This window comes from Toxotes jaculatrix, chromosome 11, assembly GCF_017976425.1.
Source record: "Toxotes jaculatrix isolate fToxJac2 chromosome 11, fToxJac2.pri, whole genome shotgun sequence".
NCBI classification, from domain to species: domain Eukaryota; kingdom Metazoa; phylum Chordata; class Actinopteri; family Toxotidae; genus Toxotes; species Toxotes jaculatrix.
In genome coordinates, this window is record NC_054404.1 from 21,505,892 (window position 1) to 21,533,285 (window position 27,394).

At 39.3% G+C, this 27,394-nt stretch overlaps 2 protein-coding genes across 3 annotated transcripts; both read left to right on the top strand.

Moving 5' to 3' along the window:
• Nucleotides 1–5,633: 5,633 nt before the first annotated feature.
• si:dkey-51a16.9 (RING finger protein 122) lies at nt 5,634–15,670 on the top strand. Of its 2 annotated transcripts, XM_041050271.1 has the most exons (7): nt 5,634–6,660; nt 9,338–9,494; nt 10,967–11,009; nt 11,125–11,166; nt 11,873–11,955; nt 12,755–12,884; nt 14,149–15,670. In XM_041050271.1, exons 1-6 carry the CDS (start codon nt 6,636–6,638, stop codon nt 12,873–12,875), a joined length of 471 nt encoding a protein of 156 aa, XP_040906205.1. In that variant the 5' UTR covers nt 5,634–6,635; the 3' UTR covers nt 12,876–12,884; nt 14,149–15,670. The 2 variants fall into 2 exon arrangements, with proteins under 2 accessions (XP_040906205.1, XP_040906204.1); XM_041050270.1 differs by having other exon boundaries at nt 12,755–15,670.
• Nucleotides 15,671–20,097: 4,427 nt separating this feature from the next.
• pcgf6 (polycomb group ring finger 6) lies at nt 20,098–27,062 on the top strand. The gene is made up of 10 exons (XM_041049921.1): nt 20,098–20,571; nt 20,822–20,921; nt 21,155–21,251; nt 21,593–21,648; nt 22,844–22,903; nt 23,557–23,674; nt 24,045–24,072; nt 24,289–24,387; nt 25,739–25,825; nt 25,962–27,062. Exons 1-10 carry the CDS (start codon nt 20,497–20,499, stop codon nt 26,010–26,012), a joined length of 771 nt encoding a protein of 256 aa, XP_040905855.1. The 5' UTR covers nt 20,098–20,496; the 3' UTR covers nt 26,013–27,062.
• The last annotated feature ends 332 nt before the right edge of the window (nt 27,063–27,394 follow it).

Below are 27,394 nucleotides of genomic sequence, written 5' to 3' on the forward strand. Positions count from 1 at the left end.
AATGTGGAACAGCAACACACCTGTTATTAGTGGTGGTGTTTCAGAGTTGCATGCTGGTCATTAAGGGCATGAAAATAATTCAGTTCATAGTATATACTGTTATGGCCACAAAGCATGGCACAGTGAATTACCTGGTAAGTGGATTTCAGATTGTGATATACGAATCACACATCATGCCTCACTAAATCCTTGGAAGAAAGCATAGCCTAAAATCTTAATGATTTTATTGAAAGGAATTTTGAGAGCATTTCCATTTTTTATCCCAAATGTAAGTTATCTGTCATCTCACCTATTGTATCCATGCACTGGCAGTGTCATTGTCCTTGGATCAGCCTCACACCCCAGACAGTTGGCCTATATCCGAGCCTTTGTTATTAACAAACAAGATTTCAAAGCCTATTATCTGTGTGTTGATTCATGAATGCCATTTGCTTTGCCCTCCATGCTGTCACATTCCTCGAACCCTCTACCCTAGCAAGAGATGAAAACGCACATGTCTAGGCACAAACAGGTCAGCCTACTTTTTAGGAATACAATAGTCTTGGAAAAAGCAGTGTCTGAAGTTCATCTTAAGACACATAGTATGTGGGGTGAAAGATGTTCATACTGGTCATATAACTCTTTCTCTGTCCTGTGACTGCTACTTTGACTGTTGTGGTTTATCATTTACATGTGCTGTAAACGCGTAGTCTCTTACACTTCTGATTTTAACTGTGAAATCAGATCTACAAACAAATAAACAAGTTATATTTTTTTATTACCTGCCCCTTTAGCCTTAAATACTAACTGAATGATAAATGAAAAAAAAACATATATTACGAGTGCAAATAAATATTAACCTGCAAGTAAGTGTGTGTGTGTGTGCGCGAACCCTTGACCATAGTCACTAACTTGAACAGGTATAGTCAATGGCATTGAAGTGATAGTGTTTTAAAAGGGAGCTGACTTTCCTAAGGCAAAAAGGCAATATTTTCTAAAAAAAAAAAAAAGTTCACTGTTGCCTTTCACTCAACATAGACCTCACTTTATAAAGTTTACATTAATCCGATGTAATTATGAAAATTGTAGTACTGTGAAAATTCTTTGTCATTTCGTTCAGAGAGTGATTTTGTTCTCATAAAGTCAGCTGCCTCTGGGCCCTCACTGTCAACACAACTGAGCTTCTATCCCTCTTGGTGCAGTGCTGGAATTTATTGTTAGACATGTGTGAAGTTTGGAGGTAAGCAACCTCAGCCAGGCGTAGGCTGGTTAAATCTTGTTCTGTCTGGTCGAGGCATGGCAGCCCATTTACATATATTATCATTGCATCACACTAGGGGGCCGACCTCCATGTGGCAATCAACTAAAAAAACTTGTAATTTGTTGTGCTGGCCCACACTGATCTTGTCCCATTGCCTCAATGTTCAGACTTGGCATGTAAGTTCATAAAAAAGGGAATAGGAGAAATGAAAACTGGTGCACAGAACTATTAATACCAATGTGACAACAAAAGTCACGCTGTCATCATAATTAGGTCTCCTGGACATCTCACATCGATATAAATCACTTCATGTGCTCATACATGGAGATTGTTGGTGCAGGAAATTATATTTGTTAACACATGACAAGAATGCTGCCTTTTGATTTGCATGCTACTCCAGTCCATGTTTCAGTAAGGACATTATATAAACAAATAACAGCGCCATCTTCTGCAACTCAAGTGTTTAAAATTACTGCATCTCATGTGTGAGCACGGAGCACCCTCTGCTGGGAAAATGACAGACATGCATTTAGTGAAGCATCTCTCTGAGCCATACAAAATAACATAAATTACAACATACAAACTCCAGCCAAACTGGAATCCAAACAAATTTAACTTGTATAATACAGTATTAAACTGTTGAGTGTTTATGAAAAAGCCAAAATTCAAACTATTAAAACAAACAAAAAAACAACAGCCCTAGAGACACTTCCTGACATCTTGAGGCTCGTGGATTTGATATAGCACTTTTACACTGGCTTCAAAAACTTCTTTGCAGTCCAAGGAGGTGGGATGGGTCCTGCAACAAGCACAGCATGCAGAAAACAGCATCAATAACACAGAGGCCTATTCAAATCCTTGATGTATAACAGGGTCTGAGACCCTGCTGCAGGTACCTGTAACTCAGCAGATGAGGACACTTTATTGCAGGGTTGACTAAATGGTTAAACTTAAGACAGCAACCTCCTCAGAAGCTGAAAAGTTGTAAAAAGATTTTGAGAATTTTGTCATGCACACACAAAGTGCTGTACAATATTACTGTTGCATACAGTAATATGGAAATTACAAGTAGCACCTGCTTAGGTTTGTATTTGTAATGTTTGTTCATAACAATCACTTTGACAATACTGGAGACATAAATACACACGATCCACTGGATAATTTAACCTTACAGCCCAGTTAGAAACCGTGAGTGATAAATGTTTTAAGTTTGTTACTGAGAAATGTTCATCACAGGTTCATCTTCATCTTTCCTTTGTCATGCCGAGGAAAGACACAAAGGAATATTTAGATTTCTTTCTCTAACTCATTTGCAGTTGTTTGGGAGTCTAAATTTCAATTAAGGTGGTGTTAATGTTAATGTTTGCATCTTTTTTTTATAGCAATTCATCACTGCTGAATGAATAATCATTGATCCATTGAGCAGTGTGTCACTACATGCTCATGAAATTTAGAAGCTGTTGCTAAAGAGAATGAATCATGAAAACAGAGTTTAATATATTCTCAGTGCTTTGTTGTTGCAATCAGGAAAAAAAAAACAGAGTAGATGCTGGATTATCCCAAAATCCCTAAAATCTAGAATGATAAAAAGTAATTGCTAAACAAGATCAACAAAGTTTTAAATACTGGTCTCTATATCTTATTACCACATCATCATAGTTTTTTTCAATACAATCTCTTGTTCCCATAATGAAACATTTTACTTTACCAAGATGTTAATGTGACATTTTATATAGTTATTCATTCAGTATGCTTTTATAATTTTCTTTGTGATTTAGTGTGACATGTCAACAGTTCACAGTGTTTACATGACACAGTAGACTGGTTTGAAAATAAGATAAAATACGGATATTGACGACATGATCTCTTTATGAAGAAAAAGGCCAAAAGATTTGCTTGCTATTAAAAAAGTAACACACTGCAATTTGAAAAATTGTTACATTCTGAAATAAAAATAAGAATAAAAATAATAATACACCTTGTATAAAACTCCATTTACACAAAAACACACAGTCCATTAAGAGAGAGGATAAATGGTGTGTTTGACCTAGACAACTATTTTAATAAACAGTGGTTCAGAAACTATTCAGACCCCCTCAGCTGTTACACATTTTAATGCCATTTTTGCACATTAATCGACACTCAGTGACCCATAAAGGTGAAGTGAAAGTATGTTTTCTGTGTCATAAACTGTGGTCAGGTGCATTTTGTTTGTTTTAATGAGCCTTTATAGCCATCTAATATGCCTTTCTTTTTGTTGTTGGTGAATTGCAGATGAGAGCACAAACAGTGAAAATATATATTTTCTACTTCAGTCTGAAACAGTTTACTGGCTGATAACTGAAATCATTTAGCAAGTTGTAGTTTTAGCTCTACAAATATATTAAAGCAGCTCTGGAGGGAGAAATAAACTTGTTGGATACATTAATCTCCACTAGGCAGATCTGTGATTTTTCTGGCCCATAACCTCAAGGCAGGTTCACACCAAGTGTGTATGTGGAGTGCTTTGAACTCTGGACCGTTTACTCCTTTGGCTCAGTTCATTTGGTCAGGTGAGAGCATGTGAAATAAAGTAGCAGCAAGTAACAAACACAGTACAGCTGAAAATGTGACTTCAACAGAGCTGTGTTACAGCTCAATACATAGATGAGAGCAAGCTGAACAGGCTACAGGAAACAAGCCCAAAACACAAACACCGATGCAGAAACAAACAACAAGCCCAAAACTATATGTGTATTGGGCTATATGTCCATTTTTCAAGCTGAGCTGAACATCCTTACTGTCTTTCTTGTGTTCCTCCCATTACCTATGTAGTTAAAATATCTGTGCTGTTATTGCAGTGTATTTATGTATGGTATCATTTACTTTAGAATGACAATACTATGACTAGATATCATTTATATAAATCATTTTTTAAATAACGTTTTGATAAGGTGTATTTATTAATTAACTACAATGTACACTGTCGTTGGTACTGGGGTTACAGCACACTGTGCATCAAAGTCCTGTGTTTTGTCAACCCACCCAAACATCCACCGCAACCTGCTCTGAATGCAGACATTGTTGCTCTTTATGTATCACATGACTTCCTCTTTTGCTACTGTGATAATTACTATGGTCACTAGAGGCCGCTGAAGAATAAAGCTATAGGTCATAATAAGCTGCTTGCACAGATATACAGAGCTATTTGTTAGGGGATGAAAGTCTTTATATTCTTATCAATGTAAAAAAAAAAAAAGAATCTGAGTCCTTTGTGATTTAAAAAATGACACAAATAGCTGTAATAATATGCTAATATACCCCTATGGACACACCTAATTTTCATTTTTTATGTATCCATTAAGCACAGCTTTATTTTGCAAAATACACCATGTCAGCATAACAGAAACTCAAAGAAAAGGTAAAGTTCAACTCTGACCTGCAACTTTACAACTTTGATAAATGGCAAGTTGAGCCCAAGGAAGCTGTCATAGTTCATCAGCCAGATGTCACCATCCAGTTGTATTTAACCTCATAACTTGGAGGGAAATATGGCCCACAAACAAAGAATAGTTTGAAGACAGTCATGAGAGTTAATGGTAATTACATATTTTGAATAAACTTTGTGAACTTATTGTCCCGCTGGCAACCATGCTAAGCTAACCACAAATTTGTGAACTGACCGTGGCTCTGAAAGCTTTATTTCCCTCTTTGACAACTTTTAGTAGTCACATACGTCACCGTCAGCTTAGACCAAAACAACGCATGGATTAATCTTGCTATACTTTCTGGTGCAACCAGGCCTCAAAGCCTTTAAACCACATTTTACCTTAAGGCCCTTATAGAGGATGAAGTCTTAAGATTAGGTATAATGCAAGCATTGTCTTAAGGTCCCTGTAATATTAGTTTATTAGTTATAGTTTATGTGCTTTAGTGGTGAATACAGTATTAATGTATTTTTTAAAGCATATTTCAGTTACTTAAATGACCACAAACTAACTGCCACATCAACTTGAGCCATTGGGCTCCCTGAGGGTCTGGATCAAATTTACTCATCTAAATCAGATCAGGTTTTGTAAACAAGAAGAAGGTTTTGATAAACAATAGTTAGCATTGATCATATCAACAATTAGCAATCAATCAAACTACCTTAAAACTATCATATCACAGTCTCTGCCTGTTTTCACATCTGCCTGTCTACCATCTGCTGTGCAGCTACTTCAATAATAGCTTGCAGCTGCAAAGACAGAAGGGAAGGTGGGGGAGTGGGGTTTGAGTTGAAGGAAAAACTCAGAGAGATGTGGGGTAAAGGGAGGGCAGGCAGGCAGGCAGGCGGGTGGGGGAGGGAGGAAGCAGGAAGAAGGAAGGAGGGGGCGGTGAAAGCAGAGCTGTGATGCAGAGAGCGAATCACATGAGCAGGGATCTGTTTACAAACTGAGAGCTGAAGACGAGAAGTGGAGAAGAGAGACGAGGAAGAAGAGAGGAGGAGAGTGAATGTGAGAAGAAAATACAGGGGAGGAGAGGAGAGCCTGGATCTGAATTAACATTAGACGCATTGTCTTCCTGTATTTTATACCTCCCTGTGTTCAGAGCAGGAAGGCAGGGGAAGGGATGAAGAGCTGCTTTTCTCAGAAACACTACTGAGGCTGCCTGGTTGGCTGGCCGTGCTGCCGGGGAACCCATCCATGTCCTTCCCTTTGTCTCTCCATAATTGGCCACGGCAGGTTTTCACAGCCAGAGAGGAGGAAAGCGACGTGGAGATCTAAAAAGAGAGCAAAGAGGAGAGAGAAGAAGGGAAGAGAGAAGAGAAAAGAAAGCCTCATGATGTTTTGAAGAGGAGACAAAGCAAAAAAGCAGGGAGTGTGCTCGGCCAGAGGTTCATAACCTGAGTGTTGGATGGGATTTGGAGTATACTTCCTCATATTGTCAGTGACATTGGTGTCTTTTTATTAACAACACTCACAGGTTCATCTCCAAGACTGTTTTCTGTCATGCTGAGGGAAGACACAAAGGAATATTTATATTTCTTTCTCTGACACATTTGCTGTTGTTTGTGAGTCTAAATCTCAGTTCAGGTGGATGTTTGCATCATATTTTTTGATAGTAAATCATCCCTGCTGACTGAATAATCACTCTTCAGTTGAGCAGCTGCTTATTGGCCTGATGTCTTCTTGAGGAACTGGGAGTCTCTAATCAGATCTGCTTATTCCAGACCACAAGGATTTAAATCACAGCACACCCTCTCTGTCAACTATCAGGGTAAACTAGCCTGAACTTACAAGGTCGTGGACATAAAAGTCACAACGTATTTCCATAAACAAACTGCAGGAACGTTGTGGAACCCAGAGTTTGTGATATTGGAGAGGTCACAACCTCTGCAGCTATCTGGTTTGCCATCTGACCATCTGCACATTTGATGCATTCTGTCCAATGGTGTAACGGTAAGTGCAGTGTTTACTAAGCAAAACTTTCCACAACACTAAATTGAAATGGGTTACACCCCAGAAACTAGTCCTAACATAGAGATTAGTTGTTACTTAATATTTACTCCCACTAACTGTCACTAAGTCAACAGAACTAACGCTAATCTGACAACTAACTTTAGCTTGGTAATTTACAACCTGTTAAAACTAGCACAGTCAAATATTTCCAACTCTGTGCACGAATACTACTGATTCTGAAACACATATTTCTTCATAGCTGTTTCCTATCAACCGACTTACATGTCACTTAAGTCCAAGTTTGCTAAGACATTTCTTAATTGGTGAACTAGATTGAAACTAGTTAGTTACTAAGAACTTGGACCTTGCACACAAACCTAGAAAGGGATTTCTGAATACCTGACACAACTCAGCCCTAATGTGAAATTTTCTAAGTTGTAACATGACCAATAAGAACCATGATCCCACATCACATCTCATCTTTTTATTATGTTTTCCCTCTGACGTGACAAAGACATGACCTCATACACTTTTCAAACAATACCCAAAATAGATATCCTCTGAAAGGAGGAATATTTTTTTTCAGCCGTAGCTCATAAAATCAGCTCTACTATTCCTCTTAAACAGTGCTGAGGTACAGTCCTGTCCACACTGCATGCATTTGCACAGTGGCCTACCTTTTAGTGCTCCACTATCAATGATTCACTAACATCGTGCTAAGATTACAGCTGCCTGCTTCTTTAGCCAAATCTCCTGTCAAACCCTCCCAAAAAACTCCCACTGTACACTGAGACTATACCCTACTGCCATGATCCTCGTCCATTAGAGAATGACTTTTGAACCAGGAGGTCACCATCACAGTAGCACTGTGACAAGTAAGTTGTGGCATTTGACCTTAAAGAAAGAGTTAACCACTGCAGTTTAAAGTGATGTGTGTCACATGGAATGAAAAGAGCCATGTTCAAGCCCCTTAGTTTGAATACGCTTCTTTCTCTCCAAGCCTCTAGCGACTAACTACTATTAGGCTAAAAAGTAAGTGGAACACATTCCTGTGTGACGCAAGGATGGTTGTAAAAGCTCACATGAAAGTACTATGCAGTGTGGAGAGGTGCTTCTGATGTGTGATCTCTGAATTTTGTGAATACATGTAAGGATTCCCTCACTTTAAAGCCAGTGAGCACCATGAGGATAGAGAACACCAGCAGAAACAAAAATCTGTCATCTGCCGAAAAAAAATCTGCAGAAAATTAATAGTCAACAGTTATTTCATCAACACAGTTCTCTCCCTTTCTCCCTATTTCTCACTCACTTCTCAGTTAAAACAAAATTAGAAACGAGCTACTTCCATAACTGTTATTACACACCACCTCTACGCGTGCTCTCATATCTCAGCTTTCACCCAAGTTCAAAAACTTTGTGCAGCTCAAGAATCTCTACAGTGTGAGCAGTATTACATTGCAGTTTGAAACAAGAGGCTTAACAGATGCAGTGTAGAGACTTGTGTGCCAGGCTTTACAAGTTACACAGATACCTCCTCACAAATGCACCTCCTATCCTCACCATGGGAGGTGGGCACGGGCAAAGTCTGGAATTGCCAGACAGGTTGATCTATGTTGGGATGTGTTTATCATGAAGACCTGTGTGGGCCATGGAAACACACTGGCAAGGTCTCTGATGGAGCTGAGTGAGCTTATATCCCACCAAGGGCACACAAAGATTACAGAAAACATCGGTATTGGCCACCAAGTGTGAAAGGGTTTACTGTTATAGAAAAAAAAATGTACACATGTACATAAAAACTAGTGTATGTTGTTTATATACATGTACAAACACATGTACATACAAACATACACTCAGAGTGACAGCTGTCACATTACACATTTGATCCATTGTTAATATTATATATTTGATCAGTGCAGCTTTGACCCCTTCTCTAAACTTAAACCTAATTCTAGGTTTAAGTTAAGTTGCGGTCTGTCTGTCAAGTAGTAAGTCTGTCTCCACTGAGTGGACGATCAGGTTAGAGTACTCTGAGAACCCACGACAGAAATGAAACATTTCAATAATCACATCATTCAGAAAGGCATAAAATATGGACGCTCACCCACATCGCTATGAATTTTTCAAACAATTTATGCGAACATCATCTGCGTCTTTGTACCAGACAATGTGTGAAGAAGCATGCGTTCTTTCTTGGTCATTTCTGCTGGGATCTGAATGTCACATAATACAGGCTACAGTCGTCACAATTTAATTATCTGACAGTGTCTTTGTTTATTGTTGCTTTTCATGTATAAAAAAATGACATTCTCTTACATTTTCAACATGCAATTGAAAACATGCATGAGTATTTGCATTATTATCAACAGCAGGCTATGTTCATGACTGCCTTGTTCTTTGTGTGAGGACGAAATTTACTCAGAACAGTTGGATTAAATTTGCACACTGAATGAAAATATTAATTTGACATGATGGATATGATACAGTTTAAAAACTGGTTGTATTTATTGTTGAAATTGTTAATTCTTCACAGTTTGCACTTTAAATTGATCTGTGATAGATGTGGGGAGCCTGGTGTAACCTTAATACATAGAAATACTTTTCCTTGCAACCAGACATGTTGGTTTCACCTGTATTCATACAATTTCTGTCTCCGCTCTTCCATGTGTTCTCTCAGGGTGTCTGTGTGACCTTGGATTGAAGAACTCCGACATCCACTGCAAGATGACATCTGAAGAGCTCTTCCACCTGCCACTCAACATCTACATCGTCATTCTGGGCATTGGCCTCTTCATCCTCATGCTCAGCCTCATTTTCTGCTGCTACCTGTTCAGGTACAAGACATCAGACAACAGAGCACCTGTGCAGCATCCATAGAAATGTCAGACTGCTAACACAAACCGGTATTAGCGTGTTCCTTAAAATCAGACGTCATTCAGACAGATTCATCCACTTCTGACAGGAGAAATCAGTCTAGTTTAACTCAAGTCTGTCAAACTTGTAGTGAAATCTGCCTCACCCTGCCTTCAAGGGAAATTCCTTCTGTGGAGCCTCTTTGAGTGATGCATATCATTAACCTGTTACCTGCAGTGCATTTCAGGGGGAGATATTGTCTGACAAAGTCTTCTAATGTACTCTTTTAAGGTTTCTGAGGTTCCCTCAGAATGTTGTCAGTGTTAGTCAGTGGTGCCAGTCTTCTTGCAGTGAAAAAAAACAATTCACCCATAGGCAGACAGTTGGCATCTTTTGGTATCATTTAGCTTTCATGTGGGAAAGTTGGTATCAGTCACAGTCCAGCCAAAACCACCTAAGTGGTGTCATGGGCCAGTTTCACATGTTCAAATCTTATTAGCTGACTGCGTGCATTGGCAGATGGCATCTTGTGTGCTCTGACAGACTGAGTTTTAATATTGTAATGAACTACACTTATTGATTCAGGTCATCTGTCAATGCAGAGGCCTCTCATTGTATTACATGGAAATATAAAGTCCATTGTCTCTTGTTTGACAAATCACAAAGGTTCAAGTGAACTCTGCTTAAAGCTATGACAGACAGGATACAGTCAGGTCAGTGTACTGCTGGTAGCTTCCAGCATTTCTGGACGAGCTTGTTTAACCCTTACAGAGGATGTTTTGCTTTAATAATTTAGCTATCTGTCAGCCAGATATTTGAAAAACCTAAAACAGTCTGTTGGAGTACTGTAAGTATAGTTAGGTTTACAACCAGGGATTGGGTTAAGTTATTTTTAGCTCTATCTGTGATAATAAATAACAGAAAGTGAGGCCATGTTTGCTCAATCCAAAAAATGTAAATGGGCTGATGAGAATATGTTTCAGCTGTCATGCTGGTGCTTTTTTTGGTGCTGGCAGAGGAGTAGCTCAAACAGATACCTTGAACACAAAGGTGCCTAGAATGCCTGTAATTTGATCATTTTCAAGGTCGTTCCAAACTTCTCAAATGGTGATTATCTTAATTAGGAATTAACACTTTTATGCGTTCACTGAGCCCAAAAGAAATCTATTTCTGTTTTTAGCAACGAATGAACAACTTGATAAAAAGAATTTCAGTCTGAATTCTTTTACAAGGACGTACTCCTCACAGTGTTATAGATCTGCTTGAGATGAGCGTAGATGCACAGGCTGTTACTTGAATGTGGCATTGTGTGAATTCCAGGACTTCAGCTGATTCATACAGCGTGATAAGACACGTCCTGATGGAGACAAATATGGAGCCACCAGGCACATTATAGAATTTTTATGTCTCTGAATTACAGCATTGCAACTTTGTGTCTTTTTGTGATTTACAGGCTGAGGCGACAAGGTGCAAGAGAACAGTACGGCTACAATGAGGTAATGTGTTAAAGCCATTTCTAGTTTGATTAATAATTGTTATTTACACTATATCATTTGCTTGTTTATCTGTTGAACTGTATGCATTTTGTGACAAATCTATTCTCATCAACAGGTTGTTTTGAAAGGACCAGGAAAGAAACTCAGCCTTCTTGGTGTAAGTTGAACACAGAGTCAAACTGGGTGGGATAAACACCCAATTACATGTTGCACATGGAATCAACATCTGAGTCACTGCTGTCCAAGTCAAAATTTCACTGAAGTTCAGAGGACAGGCACACAAACAAGTATAACACTGGATCCAACTAAGTTTAACAATACTTTATTTTTACTATTTTTTAAAGGTGGTTGTAGAAAGACATCTGAGAAAAACATGTTTTTGAGTTATAAGAGCTAGGCTAATATTTTTTCAATTATTCTACAGGCTTAGTTAATTTAATTTTAAAGTTCAGTATTACCTACTCACAGCCATCAATGAGCTTCGAGAAAATCTCCAAAACAAGTATTAAATACTCTGACAATCATTTTACTTTCTCTTTGTTAAAATACCATATCTGAATTTGGCAGCAGGCTAGTTTGACATGTTGGTGGACATTTTCTTTTGTTGCCTGGATGTTTTGGGGGCTACATTTACTTCTTATAGACCAAATGCAAAAACAAATTATTGTTAACATTGGCAGTACGAACTGTATCTTAGTATGAATAAGGAATTATGTCAGTGATCTAATTATCGCAGTGTAGTCATGGACATTACATTGGTTTAATATAACATAGAATTATACAGTTGTAGTGGCTGAGAATAGTTAAAATGACAGGTGTGTCTGTGCTGAACTGATTTCATAACCTGTCATTTCTCTTTTCAGCAAACATGTGCAGTGTGTTTAGAGGAGTTTCGCAGCAGGGATGAGCTTGGAGTGTGCCCGTGTTCCCATGCTTTTCACAAGAAGTAAGTTCTACAACCTTGCTTGGTAATCAGACTTTCATGAGCTCTGACAGCTGACTCTGTATTTGTGAACATGCACAAAAGTATTTAAAAGTCAAATGAAAAAAACTCCAGACGTGATTCATTTGTTTAGCTGTTTCACAAATTGGTAATCATGCATCTAATTTTATTGACTCATACATCATGTTTGAGGCTGTGAATACAAACAATCATCAATTGAAACCATGTGGAATAGCATTTTTGGAACAGCCAAAGTGTCTGTAGATCCCTTGTCAGAGGGTCCAAAGGCCTAAAACCACAATATTTTATTCTGTTCTTGATTATTTAAAATTTTGGTGAGGACTTCTTGATGTGCAAAAATCTAGACTAACCAGTTCAGAGGAATGACTCATAAATTCCTCTTTGTGATGGATTTCTTCTTCATGTTAGCAGCTGAAGCAGAGAGAGGCAGTGAAATTCAGAGAAAGCCACTTTTTCAGGGTGCCCTTACATGTTTGAACATGTCTACGCTTTATGCAACTGAGACCTGCCTTTGCCCTGCAGCACAGGTGTGACATCAGGGCTTTTAGACTGGTTAGCATTTCTTTCTAACTGATATTTCTCCACCTGTATCACCAGTAACTGTGCACTATGTAAATTTCCTGCATGTCTGTCTGATCAGTTTTGTTTTACAACTGTTAATGAAGCAGTGTGAAGTTCTGTCTCTTGTCTTGAGTCCTCAACTCTCTACCTAGATGCAACTTTGTGAACTTTGTCTTCCTTTGAAATGACAATCTGTCTCTTATCTGTCTACTTTTACCAGGTGTTTACTGAAATGGTTAGAAATCCGCAGCGTCTGCCCCATGTGCAACAAGCCCATTTGTCGCCTGCAGCCTGATCCCCCACAAGCATCCGAGCGGCCACAGAGTCTCCTGGAGGTCTGAGAGGGGAACGTATGTCCAGCAGCACCTCACGCTCTCCACTCATTTGACACCTGCCACTATAGAGGCTCCTGTTTCACTGTCCAACAGACTGTGGTTTTAGCAACATTTTTTGAGGCAGAGCTACTCTGGAAATAGAAATTTAACAAATTGACCTGTGGGGTGAAACACTGAGACACAGGTGGTAATGGTGGTGACTTTTCACTAATTCTGGTATTTATGATAGTGGATTAAGGTTAACTACCAAGCCTACATACTGCTGTTTTCAGCATACAGCTAGCTAATCCACAAGTGCCTTAAAGCTGCAGATGAAGGCCACTTAGATCAAACTAGGATTGGATTATCAAGACTGGTTGTCAGCTAGCTAATATCACCTTATATGTGTGTATTGGTGACAGTTTTTTAAACTGATTTATAAAGAGGACAGTGGGTTAAGGAGAGCTGTGTATGCTCAGTTGACAGGTTCAAAAAGAGGAAAATGAGTGCACTACACACTGCCCGCAGCAATTTTCACAATGGCCTGAAAAATGTAGTGTCTGTATCATATGTATGACGTTTTGCTTTGCTGAATTTATGCATTGGCACAGACTATACTGTGCAAAATGATTCAATTCTATTCAATTCAATTTTATTTATATAGCAGCAAATCATAACAGGCGTCATCTCAAGGCACTTTTCATATAGAGCAGCTCTAGACTAGACTATAAGTGAAGATTCCAGTTTACTCCTGATTACAGATGAGTAAATATTATGTTGTTAATATTGAACAAAGTGAAATCACACTAAAGATTAGTCGTCCATGTTTTTCTTGTCTTATTCTTTTTTGGCAGCAAGAGCATCTCTGCTGGTCTTTTTCGGCAGGCTTCAGTTTAATGTTAGTTACAATAACCTCCAGGAAAACTACAGGTCTTTGGCTTCAGCCACTGAGCTTAGGTCATCCATCATGCAGAAACGCTGGTGCAAGTACAAAGGAGTCTGACATCAACACAACAGCGTCAAGGCTTTATGATTTATCATCACAATCACAGCATCATCACCAGCAGTGTATTTTATTATTATAGTATCATTATGAGACTGTGGAGATGCAGGCTAACTGTCTCCAGCTGGTAAATGCTATGGCAAGGAAAAGTATGTGAGCTCTTTGGAATGACCTGGTTTTCTGCATAAAATTTGATCTGATCTTCATCTCAGTGAAGTACAAGTACAGACAAACACAGTGTGCACAAGCTAGTAACGCATTACATTTTTTTTTTATGTCTTTACTGAACATTCACAGTGCTGGTGGAAAAAGTAACTCAACCCTTGGATTTCATTAGCGGTCGAACCTCCTTTGGCAACAGTGACCTCAAACCGGCTGTTCTGATAGCTGTGGATTAGACCTGCATGACGTTCAGGAGGAATTTCAGACCATTGTTCCCACAGAGCTGTTTCAGCTCAGCCATATTCTTCTTATGTCTGATGTGGACGACTCTCTGAGCTCGTTCCACAGCATCTCTTTGGGTCAAGGTCTGACACACAGTGACTTTTTATTTTGGAGAGCAGCAGCTTCCTCCATTGTGTCCTGCAATGGACGCCTTGCACCGTGCAACCATGCACCATGATTTGTACAAGGTAAACCCACGATCACAGATGCTGACCAGCTCCCATGCTCCAATCCTTTAAGCCTTTATCTGTTAGATTATGCTTGTTCATAATTATAACTTAGATGAAGGTCTGACCATATTTTAAGACAAAAAAAAATGCTTTTTATTTTAATGAGTTGTTATTTTTTCCTGCCGCATTATTCAAGGGGCAAATGGAGTCAGATAATATACTTACAGCTTTAGCAAAGGTCCTTCTGTGTCACACAAACAGCTATGTTGAGCCCTCAGCATTTTGGGGATGTTGATGTGTAGTGTCACTTCTGTAACTCAACAAATGAGATTATTTCTGCCTCCAGAGCAGCTCTGCCTCTGAGAAACGTTTGTATGACAGCCCCCCCCTAAGTTTTTCCCACATTTGTAATGCAGCTACACATGAAAATGCTGTGTCTGGGTCTTTAGCCACAACTTAAGAGCCTGGAGCTCGGGAAGAGGAAGATTCAACCACCAGACAACATCAGCTTTAAAGATATCAGAACATCTTTTGGTCCCAGATTTCATGGCAAAGGCAGAGACTGTAATAAAAGATGTGCAGTTGTGGAAAAGAGGACTTTTACAATCAGAATGAGCAGAGAGTGCCCTAATTTAAGAATACAGGACAATTGTAAACTAACAAGAAAAAGGGGTGTGTGTGCTATGGCTGTGATCTTCTTCTTGTCTCACAGTCACTCAGCTCCATCCCTCAGTATGTTGCCAAGCTGAATGAAGATAGTGAAGCCTCAAAAGGCGAGACAGTTGAGTCATACGGGATAAACTTGCTATCACATGTCCGTTTACCTCCAAATAAAGGTCCGGAATGATTCAACTGTGAACATAACATACATATAGATACTTATATTGTTTTTAAGTTATTATGTGTCATTTGACTGTCATTTAGCTGGATGTCATCAGTGCCAGTGGGACAGAATTGAATCAACTATTTTTCAGTGGGATCTTAGCTCTCGATGTCTAAGAACTGCTCTGTACTCTAGTGATATAAATAGACACTGTACTGATATGAAGAGCCTGTTTGAGCTGGTTTCTTGTCTGAGTGAGGTGCCCTATAAACATCAATCTCTTTGTGTACCATGTAATATAATATGAGTACTGAGTAAATTGTAAATGCTTTTAAATTTTCTGACTTTGGAAAAAAAAAAAAAATATATATATATAACCAGTGTTTTGATAAGGTCATTTGGATCCAAGTCTTTTTTCTAGTTTTGCTACATGAAGGTGTTTATATATTGTTATTATTATATATTGAAAAGTTTCACCATTGTGCTGATGGTGATGATGATGCCCTATCTTTGTTTGAGACCAAATGTGTGTGTATGTGACTGAGCACGTACAGTATAATCTTGATCATAAACAATATGATCACTGATAAGGTGCCACCTCTGATACATCAATGTGCCCCAACACAAAAGGTCTGCATGCCTACATTTATTTTAGTCTCTAGGAATGGTCATTTGGTTGTTCAGTTTGTTTGTCCTCTGCTGGTCCAGATTGATATATCTGAGCAATTACTGGATTGCCATGACATGGCATAAATTTTGTACAGACATGAATTGGTCCCAGAGGATGAGTCTTTAATAATGTCTTTGCTGATCCTCTGAATTTTCATGTAGTGCCATCACCACCTGATCAAAATTTTAGTTTGTCCAATACTTTGGTTTTTGTCCAAATACCTGCTAAAACTGTTGATCCCATCAGCCTCAGCTGCACTCTGTCTAGTGCTAATTAGCAATTGTCAGCATATTAAGACACTAAACTAAGATGATTAACATGGTTAACATTATAGCTGCTAAACATTGGGATGTTGGCATTGTGACTGTAAGCATGTCAGCACTGACATTAGCATTTAGCCCAAAGCACTGCTGCCCCAAGTACATCCCCACTCAGCCATGAACATGACTGTGGACTCTTTGTCTTGTTGGGTAAAGGTCAATGAACTGCAAGTTAGTTAAATTTGCTCTCCTAATAAGCTTAAATTCTTTTTGGAGGAAGTTTTATAAGAAAATGAAAATAGTACTAAATCTATTCAAATCCTTCTGCCATTCCTTGCTGTATTTAGCACAGGAAAATAAATTATGCTGGACTGTTTCTACGGCTGTTCTTCCAGAGGCTGGATCCTTGGACCTCTGAGTGAAAATCTGCATAAACACCCTCTGAAGATATATCTGGTACAGATTCTGGGAGAAAGCTGAAACAAACCTGAGACTAAATCAAGTCACATCATCGTCTTCCAGACCAATGTTTCCTACAGGCAGTAAAGCTGACTACTTCTTTTTCTCTCTTCCTAAAAATGCCCAGTACTCCCCCACAAGACACTTTGCTGGGGACCTGCATTTACCACTTAGCTTAAGCCAATTGTTAATTGCCAGTTTATTCCTCCTAATTCTCAGTGGGACTTCTCCAATGTCCACAAGTAAAGGTCAACAAACAAAGTGCTGAGAATGTCAATGGTAGTTAATTATTCTAAAATGTGGCCTCTGGTCTACTGTGGAGTAAATACAAAGTGATCATGCAGGTATGAAGACACACATGACTGCAAAAATGTGCAGCACATGAAAACACAGAAAACACAAAACTACTACACACAGTGAGCAGGTGTCTGGAAATTCCCTGTTCAGTCACGACATCAGGATATTTGCACAAGGACACAATGAGTGTGTTATGGAAGGATTCCAGTGTTACATTATTGACACCGACAAACTGCATGACATGCAAACACACTTGGACACTTGAAAAGCACACGGCAACACAAATGCAATGTTCCATATCCCCACAGACATGCTTTGGCAGACAGAAAGTAGTCCACAATTCTTCACAAAATAATCTCATAAAAATAAATATTTAACCAAAGGAAGTTCCAGATATCAGTGAGCATTCAGTGCTCTGCACATAAACTGGCCCCAAGAGGGGAAATGTTTAGGAGATAAAGAGAACTATGATGAAAGGATTCAGTGGGTTGACAGCATTTACAGAAAGCAAATCTGGTATCCATTAAGAAAGTTCAAGACAAATGTTCTCTTCCTTGGAAATATAATACAGCATAATATGCATCAGGGTTTACTGGTTTTTCCATAAAAGAAACAATTGAGTCTGTGAGACACAAAACACGTCAACTTTCCATTCTCATATGCAAACTCCAGTACAATTTAATCTACTGTTTTTCCTGCCTTTAAATTCTCAGGAACTGAAAATGTACCATAATTAAATGTAAACTGAATGAAGTCCTGGGATAAACAGCAATGACTTCATCTATCAGTTGTTCCATGTTACCAGGTTCAGATCAGACCAGACCTGAAACAGCAAGCACCAGAGGAAAGATGATTACTGTATGTTTTAAAAATGAAGAATTTACAGACATGACATCTATTTGAACCAAGAGTTTGCATATACCCTTGTGTGATTCTGACATAGGCCGTCATCCTTATTTATTTGTCTTTTAAAACTTGCTGTTAACTAGATTTGTTTCTTTAATTCATCTTCAGATTTTCTGTTTTCATCTCTCTCTCTCTCTCTCTCTCTCTCTCTCTCTCTCTCTCTCTCTCTCTCTCTCTCTCTGCCACACACACTCTTTCTCTTTCTTCCTCATATCTGTACAATCTCTGACACTCAATACCACTCCCATGCAGAACATTTTCTCCATACCAGCAGCTGTTTCTGTAGTAATAACTCTGTGGTGTGTCTGATTCAGCTGCTCATTCCTGCTGATGCTCCTCAAAGATATAAGATGTAATTGCCAAACAGCACAGCCTGCTAATGCAGTTCACACACACAGACTGATTCAGTAACACTGCATGCAAAGCAGTCAGAGGTGAAGGTGTAGTGCTGCTGGTGTTAGATAGATTAAAATGGGGAGTGAAAAGTATGATTACACCTGGAAATGCTGAAAGAGTTTAAGTGCAATTGTTGGACTTGAAATAATTTGACAGTCTTCCTCAGACTATCTACAAGTATAGTTGGGGAAGGAGGCTTATAGGCTTGATAAATGTCCATCCTGTTTTCTATTATACTCATTAAAGAGCCAAGTAAGATTAGCTGATTCCATCAGAATACACTGAACACATCAGCTCTCTGATGAGATGATGTGAATGATGTAGATACTGTCAGTAGACTGGAGCTCATCTCTGAACTCTCCCATTTAACGTGTTATCATGCCAATACTAAAACACTACAGAGGTTTGGGAATAGCTCCATCACAACAAACAGCCAGCTAGGCCATGTCAGTTCACAGCACCCAGAACCTCTGCATGCAGTTACAGCCTTACATGTAAAAAAAAAGCAAAAAAAAAAAAACCCAACAACTGAGGTTTCCTGGTAATGTACATAGCCATAGCTACACTTAGGGTGCCTGTGACCGCCAGTGTCAGAGGATGAGTTTCATCATCTGAAGGATTAAACCCACTGTAATGATTGGAATGATGATGGATTTTCAATCTTCCTTATAAAATATGATGTAAATCATGAGTACTTATGTCCTGAAAGAATGTCTGTGCTGCTTAGACATGCCGCTGAGATCGTCTATTAGGGGATGTCCCAACTCGAGTGGGCATGTCACTGCAACATGTAACACCAGTTCGTTGTGGCTCTTACTGTAATGTTACCAAAGGGGGCTTAGCTCTGGAGTGGTGAATCCTCTTATCATGTAGAAATTGTTTTAATTTTTTTTTTGGTTGCACAGCCTCAACCAAAAATATGCAAGCCACTACAAACAGCCTTCTTGACACAGGCAAGTGTCTTGTAATATCCAGTGGGACACATCCTATGCTATTACTTTTACTTTGTGTTACAGATTGCTGCACAAAACAGTTGTGCAATTGTGGAAAACATCTTTATGATACAGCCAATTGGTGGATTGTGATTCATAGGATTGGCCCTTTTTTACACTGTGATGAAAATAAATTTAATTAGTGTATCAGAGGAGTGTTGCCCAAATTGCCATGGCCATGTTTAATGCTGAAAGGTGAAAATGAGTTGATACATTTTCTATATTAAATGTTTTATTATGTTGGCTTTAAGCATGAGGTCACACGTTATCCCGATGGCTAATTAACAAATTAGCCATCCTAGAAGCCAAAGTAATATCTCCCCATTATGACACAGACAAAAATAAATAAAACTGAATATTAAAAAACGTAAAAACATAAAGTCATAAATACAGACACATTCAGGAACGACATCTGCTCTTCAGGAAAAGTAGTCAAAGATGGCATTGGCTGTAATTATGCGTTTCGAGCGCCCCCTGCTGACTAAAGGAAAGTAAAACCTTCTTCTCCATTCATTGCTGTTCCCGGAAAATACGTCAATGTGTCTTCAAAATAATTGTATCGAATTTGTCAATCGTGTTCGGAATTTCTGATTTACTAAAGTTTATTATTTTTTATGCAACAGGTCGAATACCAACTGAGTCCCCTCATATTTATTCTTTCCGTATTTTACTCTTGTTGAAGGTTTTGAGGTTTGGGTTTAGAACCAGTATTTTACATGTGAGGATAAAGTACACGTGTATTTAAATAATGTTAGTTTTTTTTTCCTGGTCAAGTCACATTTATTCTGAAGGATCCAGACCGGAAATCTTATTGTTGTTGGCGCTCGCGTAGCACGAGCGAGGGAAATTGAGTTGCTAACGTGAATGTGAAGAGGGCAACAGTGGATAAAGGCAGGAAGTAGTTTTTATTTCTTGAAGTGTACTTTTGTGTTATTATAGCGCGGACCGAGGGTTTTAGCCTAGTCAAAATAGGCAACTTTAACAATTAAGCTGTAACGCTAGCTGTACCTGCACGTGTTTATGTTTATACTCTTGCAAACAGTAAGCGAGCTAACGTTTGTCAAGTAGCCAGGCGTTGCTAACTCGCCATAAGTCACGGGCAACTAAAATATCTTCGACGTTTAGACCTGAGTTGTGCTTTTAAAGGAGGCATTTAATTTGCTATTTCGTCCTCGCATCTGAAAGAGGAAGGGGAGGTTGTGTGTAGTGTTGCTGGGAGCCGCTGGGAATGTCATCGCCTCCAAACGGTCGCAGGAGTAATGAAGGATCAACGAACATATCAGACTGCGATTCAGAGGACGAGGTACGTTTACGGATAGTTTATACATTTTTCAGACTTTCCTCTGTTACACTTTGTTCATAAGTAAGATGCTTGTTTTTGTCCCTTTTCCTACAGCTGACAAGTATATCCCAAAGTTTTACGCTGTCCTGCTCACTGAACTTAAACTTTTGCTTTTCATCCAGTTTTTGTGGCAGACATGAATCTGTGTGCTGTAAATATAGGCGCGTGGATATGTCCAACTCTTGACTGTGATTTGTTTTCCTTGCCACAGCCCAAGCTCCCCCTCAACCAGTTCTATCCATACATCCGCTGTGCCCTGTGCTGCGGCTTCCTCATCGATGCCACCACCATCACAGAGTGCCTGCACACATGTGAGTTTACAGCAGAGGTGTCCTTGAGCACCCGGAGTCCTCAGAGGACTGTAAGAGGATTCAAGGGGTTCCACAAGAACTGGATGGCTAATCTAATACAGCTGATTATTTAAACTCTCAAATATTAATATCTATATTTGTCTCAAATGTCCTTATTAGTCTGGCTGTGCCTTGTGCCTGATATTTTGACTCCTGGCTGTGTCTTATATTGTGATGTTTTTACCTTCTTTCAGTTTGCAAAAGCTGCATTGTGAAGCACTTCTTCTACAGCAACAGGTGTCCCACATGTAGCATTGTTGTCCACCAGACACAACCCCTTTACAACATCAGGTAGGTCTGTTCAGTCTTGAAGTATTTGGTGATTTGTATCACCTTCTGTACCTGTTAAACAACTAGATGGTTCTCAGCCAAGTTTTTGACAGTTGAATTGAAGTTAGTCAGAGGGAAAAGTGTGGAGAATCACTACAAGAATTATTACTATTACAAGAATTATTCTGGAAATTTGAATGCATTTGTTTTCTTTTTTCAAAGTTAATTGTCAGAAGTCTGAAATTCAGACGTTAAAAATTCTGTATGTGTTTTGAAACGTATGATATTACGCTCTGAAATCTGCCGTCACTGACATCTGTAATAAAGCAGTCTATTAAGCTTATAATGCTTTTTTCCTGCAGGCCTGACAGACAACTGCAGGATATTGTTTACAAAATGGTTCCTTTCCTGGAGGAGCGTAAGTACAGTATATGATAAACCCCTAGTCAGTAAAAGTTATTACAAGTCCTGTTTGAAACAATTTTGTTTCCAAATCCCAAAAGATTGAAGTCAGTTGATCTGAAAAACAGATGTTTTGTTGCTCAACCTTCTACTTTGAAGTACTCTGTTTTTCTATTTGATTCAAGTCAGGGACACACTTTGCCAGGTCATAGTTTTAATTTTTGTTCTTCTTTAAAACTCTTTTTTTTTCTGTTTGTGATGCTGGAAAATCCCTCTCCTTCCAAGCTTCTTGAGGCTATTACACTCAGGTAGCCCCTTATCAACACACTCCCACCTCCATGTTTGACGGTCGGGCACTACACTGTGTTAATCCTGGCATGGTCTACACTAAACATGCTGGGCCTCATCTGATCCAGACAAATTTATTTTGGTTTCATCCGAACAAAGAATGTGCTGCCAATATTCATCAGGCCTCCTTTCATGTTCTGTTGGCAAAATTTAATCCTGCAGTCTTGTGCTGTTTTGTGAGCAATGGTTTTCTTCTGGGACGCCATCTGTTTACTTCATGCAGTGACTTCATACTGTCTGATCAGCCACTGAACCATTATCCACCGATAATCATTCTGCCATGTCAGAAGCTCCGTCTGTTTATTCAATCCAAAACTGCGTAAATAGCGAATTGCGTGGCGTCATTTTTTGAGGACGGCCACTGCACCTTCTGTTATAAGTAGCGCCGCTCTTCCTGTACCTCCTAACCCATGCTGCTGCTGTGGTTCAGTTTATGTTCAGTAGCCTACTGATGCTCTTGTACCCTTTCTCTTCTTTGTGAAGTCTCACTGTCTGGTTTCTTACTTGTCCAGGCAGTTTTTTTTTCTTTTACCATGTGGAGCCATGCAGGATGAGACACAACCCAGGCCAAAACAGACACTTTTGTTGCAGTGATCACAGGTGTACTCATTTCTATTGAGCTGAGGTTGTACTTTGGGTGCTTCTATTTTCAATGTAGTCTATCTGACATGATTGTTTTTAATTATACATAACATCAAAACATAATACAGTTATTCTGTCATCGCACAGTTGAATAATTTGAAATATTGGTGATATTGCACAGGCTTGTACTAAGTTTGGCTACATACTATATGTATAGTCTGATTTAATGTAACTGATGTACCTTATGTCTTTTTTTAAATTCCCTTTTCTTTTTTCTACAGTCGAACGAGAACAAATGTGTAAGTTCTACAAAGACAGAGGCCTGGAGGTGCCAAAACCAGGTAAAATAGTTCTGCTTTAAAGTTTTTAAGTATACAGGTTTAGGGCAGTGTTAGCTGTGTAATGTAACATGCAGTATTTCACTGTCTGTCTATGTTAAGTATTTGGTAAAATCAGTTTCCCTCTAAGTCCACATACTGCAGAGACGCTGCTGGTCACAGAGCTTCATAGTGACCTGAATGATCTCACTCCATCCTCTGTCAATGAGTAACAGATTTGTTGTGTATCACTGCAGTGTCCCTTTTGGTCAATCAGTGTATTTTTGACATCAGTAAAACACAACCTATGTTGCATCAGACTGTGACTGTAAACAAGAGAACAAAGGTCTTCAAAGTAGAGGAACAACTTCTGTGGACTTTTCTTCTTTCTTTCTTTATTTTTTTACTGCCAAGTACTTACTCATAGGGGGATGTTGTGTCTCAGTAAATGATATTGTAAAGAGTACAGTCTAGACCTGCTCTAAATGACAAGTACCCTGAGACAACTTCTGTTATAGTTGGAAGCCATATAAATCAAACTGACTGGACGTAGCACTAAATCTGAGAATTCTTAAGCTGAAAATCCAAAGATGGAAATTTTCAGCAAAACCATAGCAAAAATTCTAGAGTTGGTCAATGAAGCAACCCCTCTGTGTTGTCTTTGTCCTCCTTTACAGTGGTGGTCTCCTCTCCAAGTCCTGTTGTGGTACGAAGGCAGAAGAAAGATAACATTCCTCAGTCTGTGTTCACCATTCCCCCTGAGCTGGATGTATCTCTGCTGCTGGAGTTTGTTGGGTAAACATCTCATTGAACAGTGTAACCTACCATCAGTTTTGCAGCAGTCTTTGGGCTTGTCACAAGAGTAAAAACACTGGTGTAATGAATAATGCTAACAATAGCTCTGTTCCCAGCAAGCCATGTAAATCAGAGAGCACACAGGATTCCAGGACCATCGGACTGGGACAACAAAATAGAACGGCCTGACCTGAACTTGGCTCCTGGCCACCATGTCCTCTGCTTTGAGGGAAATTAAATGGCAGTTTGTAGTGAATGAAATTACCATGCAGTTACAGAGACATGTCAGCAGAGGGTCCTGCTCTCTCACATTGAGGGTTTGCTCAGTACAAAAAAAGTGTTCTTACTTTGACTCTTGTTTTGTTTTCAGGGCTGAAGAGGGCATTAGCAACTATAAGGTAATGACCCAAATCTTAAATATTATATTCTGCTTTCTTCACCAGCTACTTGCTTTTTTGTGGGACAAACTAACGTTTTTTTTTTTCAAGGTTACACAGTTTTAAATGACGTGACTCTAATTTTATCCCCTGTAGTTTTTCTTGTGAATGACTCTGTTCTGAAAGACGTTGGTACCGTACTGTTTATTCCACCCTGACCACCCTGTCCCTGTGTAGCCATTAGAGAGGCGGTACATTCGTGTGTCTGGTGAGGCCACTGTCCGCCATGTGGAATTGTTCATCAGGAGGAAGATGGAACTTAGCCCAACCTGCCAGGTGAGTCCGTCAGGCTTTACTGCTAATCAGTCAACAAAGTGACCACAGCTTTGATCCTGATTGTTGCTTTAGACAAGACTTGGAAGCAGGACAGCAAAAGGCAGTTGACATTGAGCACAGTGTGGGCTTGTACAGGGACCAGGTTCAGACGAGTACAGTGGCTGTGGAAGACTGATCAAACCCCTTCACTCTCTGCACACTGTACTGTGTCAGAGGTTTAGTTTTTAATGGATAAAACTGCCATTTTATAGCCCAGGAATCTGCACTCAAGAATTGTAATTAATTCAGACCCTTTGCTGTTGCAATCCGCAGTGTGGTCAGGTGTATCCGGTTTGCTTTAATTACCTTTGACATGTGTCTAGGACTAGACTGGAGTCCACCTGTGGCAAACTGAGTTAATTGGACATAGTTTACAGCTGTGTATGTGAGGTTCCACAATTCACAGCTCAAGTTGTCTGTAAATTGTAGCAGCACAAGACAACGATGTGGCACGAAGTCAGGGTAACAGGTGTTGCCACCAGTTATGATGATTAATCCATTATTACTAATATTTAAACAGAATTTTACAATCTGACTGAGTGAGGAGAGAGGGACAGATCGAAAGAGCCTGGTTTGGGGAAAATGAGAGAGGGGACATGACAGTGGGAAGACGAATACAAACAGAGCCCAGCACTGAAGGGTCAACTGCTCAGGTCAAAACTCAGCTGGCTAAAGGACAACAGACAGTCCTTAAGGACAACCATAATCTGATTACAGTCAAATTATTAGTGCAGTGATACCATATGTCTGTCTCAGAGCGGTGGACATGATGTAAGAGAAGGATCATGATTAAAAAAAAAAAAAACCATGAGTGTTAGGATCAGAAGTGTCCTCCTGTCCTCAAAGAGCAGACAGACAGACAGACAGAAATGCTGAGGTGTGGTCAGCCTGACAGAGACACAGTTCAGGAGTTGGTGTATTTTGTATTTAGTAACACGTGGATGAGGATTAGCAGCTTACACTGATTTCCTGGCTTCAGTTCTTCACTGTGCTGTCTTGTCTGGACAGAGAGAGATGAACCCAGTGTCATTCGTCCCTTTGGAGAAGTCACAAGAGTTATAAATCTCACCCTAAAAATTACATTGCTATAACACCTCTGTCACTGGAACTGACTAATTGCCATTTTACTTTTAAGTATCCAAGGCATTTCTTGTATATTCAGTGTTTTTGGTTAATTAAATGTTCCCCTGTGTTTTTGATGTGGCAGCAGGGCACAGTAGATGGTTTAGTTTGGTCTAAACCAGTCCATGATGGGTTGGACACGTGGACTGGTCGGCTCTGTCTGACAGAAGTGTTTCTGTGTGCCCTGCAGGTGGATGTGGTTTGTGGAGATCACCTCCTAGATCACTACCAGTCGCTCAAAGACATTCAGAAGTCTGTGGGCGAAGAGGCACTACAGGTAAACACCAGAATCACACACACACACACACACACACACACACAATCCACAGTTATAATGATGTGAATTTCATAGAGGTCCTGGAGGACTGTTCCTGTTGAGTGATCCTCGAGGTCTTGTTTCCACTGTGCTCCAGGATGGTCTGTTGGTGCTGCACTTTGGCCTGGTCCTGCCCTCCCAGTCCTGAGCACAAGACTCAGCTCCTGAGGAGAGGAGCTGCCCCTTTGGACGTTGACTCTCTTCATCTTGTCACAATGTGGAGTAAAGAGTCTACATTTGCATTATAACTGAATCTTAGATGTGTTGTCAGACAGAGTCCAGGAGCTCTAAACTTAAGTTTTCTTGTTCTGGGGTGAAAAGATGTTAACTGTTCTTTTAAATTTCAAACTGTAGCATCAAATGTTCAGCGCTCACAATGACAGGTACATGTGATTTACTCAAGTGCCAGCATGTAACAATGAATTTTACCTGATGAGTGGAAATGGTATCTGTTTAGTTCAGTGTCCTTCCACCCCACAGAAGAATGTGACCTCTGCTGTAGCTGAAACTGGACTTAACTGCTGTGCGTGTTCTTTATGTATTTATGGTTTCGAGGGCTGTGACTGTGATTTCAGATGTATACATCTGATTTAAAGGGCTTTAAACAAAAGGACTGACACTACCAAAGGTTTGTGTGTGTGTGTGTGTGTGTGTGTGTGTGTGTGTGTGTGTGTGTGTGTGTGTAGAGGTTAGATCTACATGGTATCTTTAATTCCAGCTTGCTTCTTGTTGATTTACACATTTAATTTAAGAACTGTTAACTTTTCTATGAACTATCTGCTGATTGATGTAAATTAATGGGACTGACTTGATAAAACCAGCTGTTAGTAAAACTGATCAGAGCACAAAAGCAGTAATTTAAAGGATGTTTGTATAAAAAAGTCTTTGATATGGTTGGTGAAAAATAACTTTCCTACTTGTTTTTGTCACTTTGAATTAATAAATGAAAACACAAGTGTTTCCTAATTCTGCCGTGTTTCCTGTTTTACAGGGGTGGTTTAAAAACTTTTGAATGGGAGGACAAGACTAAAAATGTGTTAAGACATAAGCCCCGATTCTTAGCAATAATAACTTGTTCTTTATTAACAGTGAACACTGTTTATTCAATGAATACTAAATAAACAACTTTAAATATTTTAATCTCTGGACACAGACGTTTTAAAGGACCACACCTTCATGACCCCCTAAACTGAAAGAGACACGCTGTTTGTGGTTGTTAATGCTTCTCTTTGTGGCTGTTTGGTGTCACTGATCGTTTGATTGACTTTTCAACATGAGATGTTAACAATCACTTTGCATAAATGTTCTGACACTAAAACAGCAGCAGCTTAACTTACTTCCTGTTTGCAGAGCATAAAGCCTGTGATTAAAGTCTACCAGCATTTATTATTTTGCTGTTTTAATATCCTGATATACTGAATCCTCATTTTAAAGGGGAGATATTACTGACTTTCTTCTGTCATTCTGTAGATGTGATCAGTGACCCACTCAAAGTTTTTTTTTTTTTCCCCACTGTGGCTTGAACTAGTG

Coding starts and splice junctions, on each gene's coding strand:
- pcgf6 (XM_041049921.1), top strand. CDS start 20,497: ATGTCATCGCCTCCAAACGGTCGCAGGAGTAATGAAGGATCAACGAAC. Junction 20,572..20,821: donor ACTGCGATTCAGAGGACGAG/GTACGTTTACGG, acceptor TCCTTGCCACAG/CCCAAGCTCCCCCTCAACCA. Junction 24,073..24,288: donor AGGGCATTAGCAACTATAAG/GTAATGACCCAA, acceptor GTCCCTGTGTAG/CCATTAGAGAGGCGGTACAT.
- si:dkey-51a16.9 (XM_041050270.1), top strand. CDS start 6,636: ATGCATTCTGTCCAATGGTGTAACG. Junction 11,167..11,872: donor AGAAACTCAGCCTTCTTGGT/GTAAGTTGAACA, acceptor TTCTCTTTTCAG/CAAACATGTGCAGTGTGTTT. Junction 11,956..12,754: donor TCCCATGCTTTTCACAAGAA/GTAAGTTCTACA, acceptor TACTTTTACCAG/GTGTTTACTGAAATGGTTAG.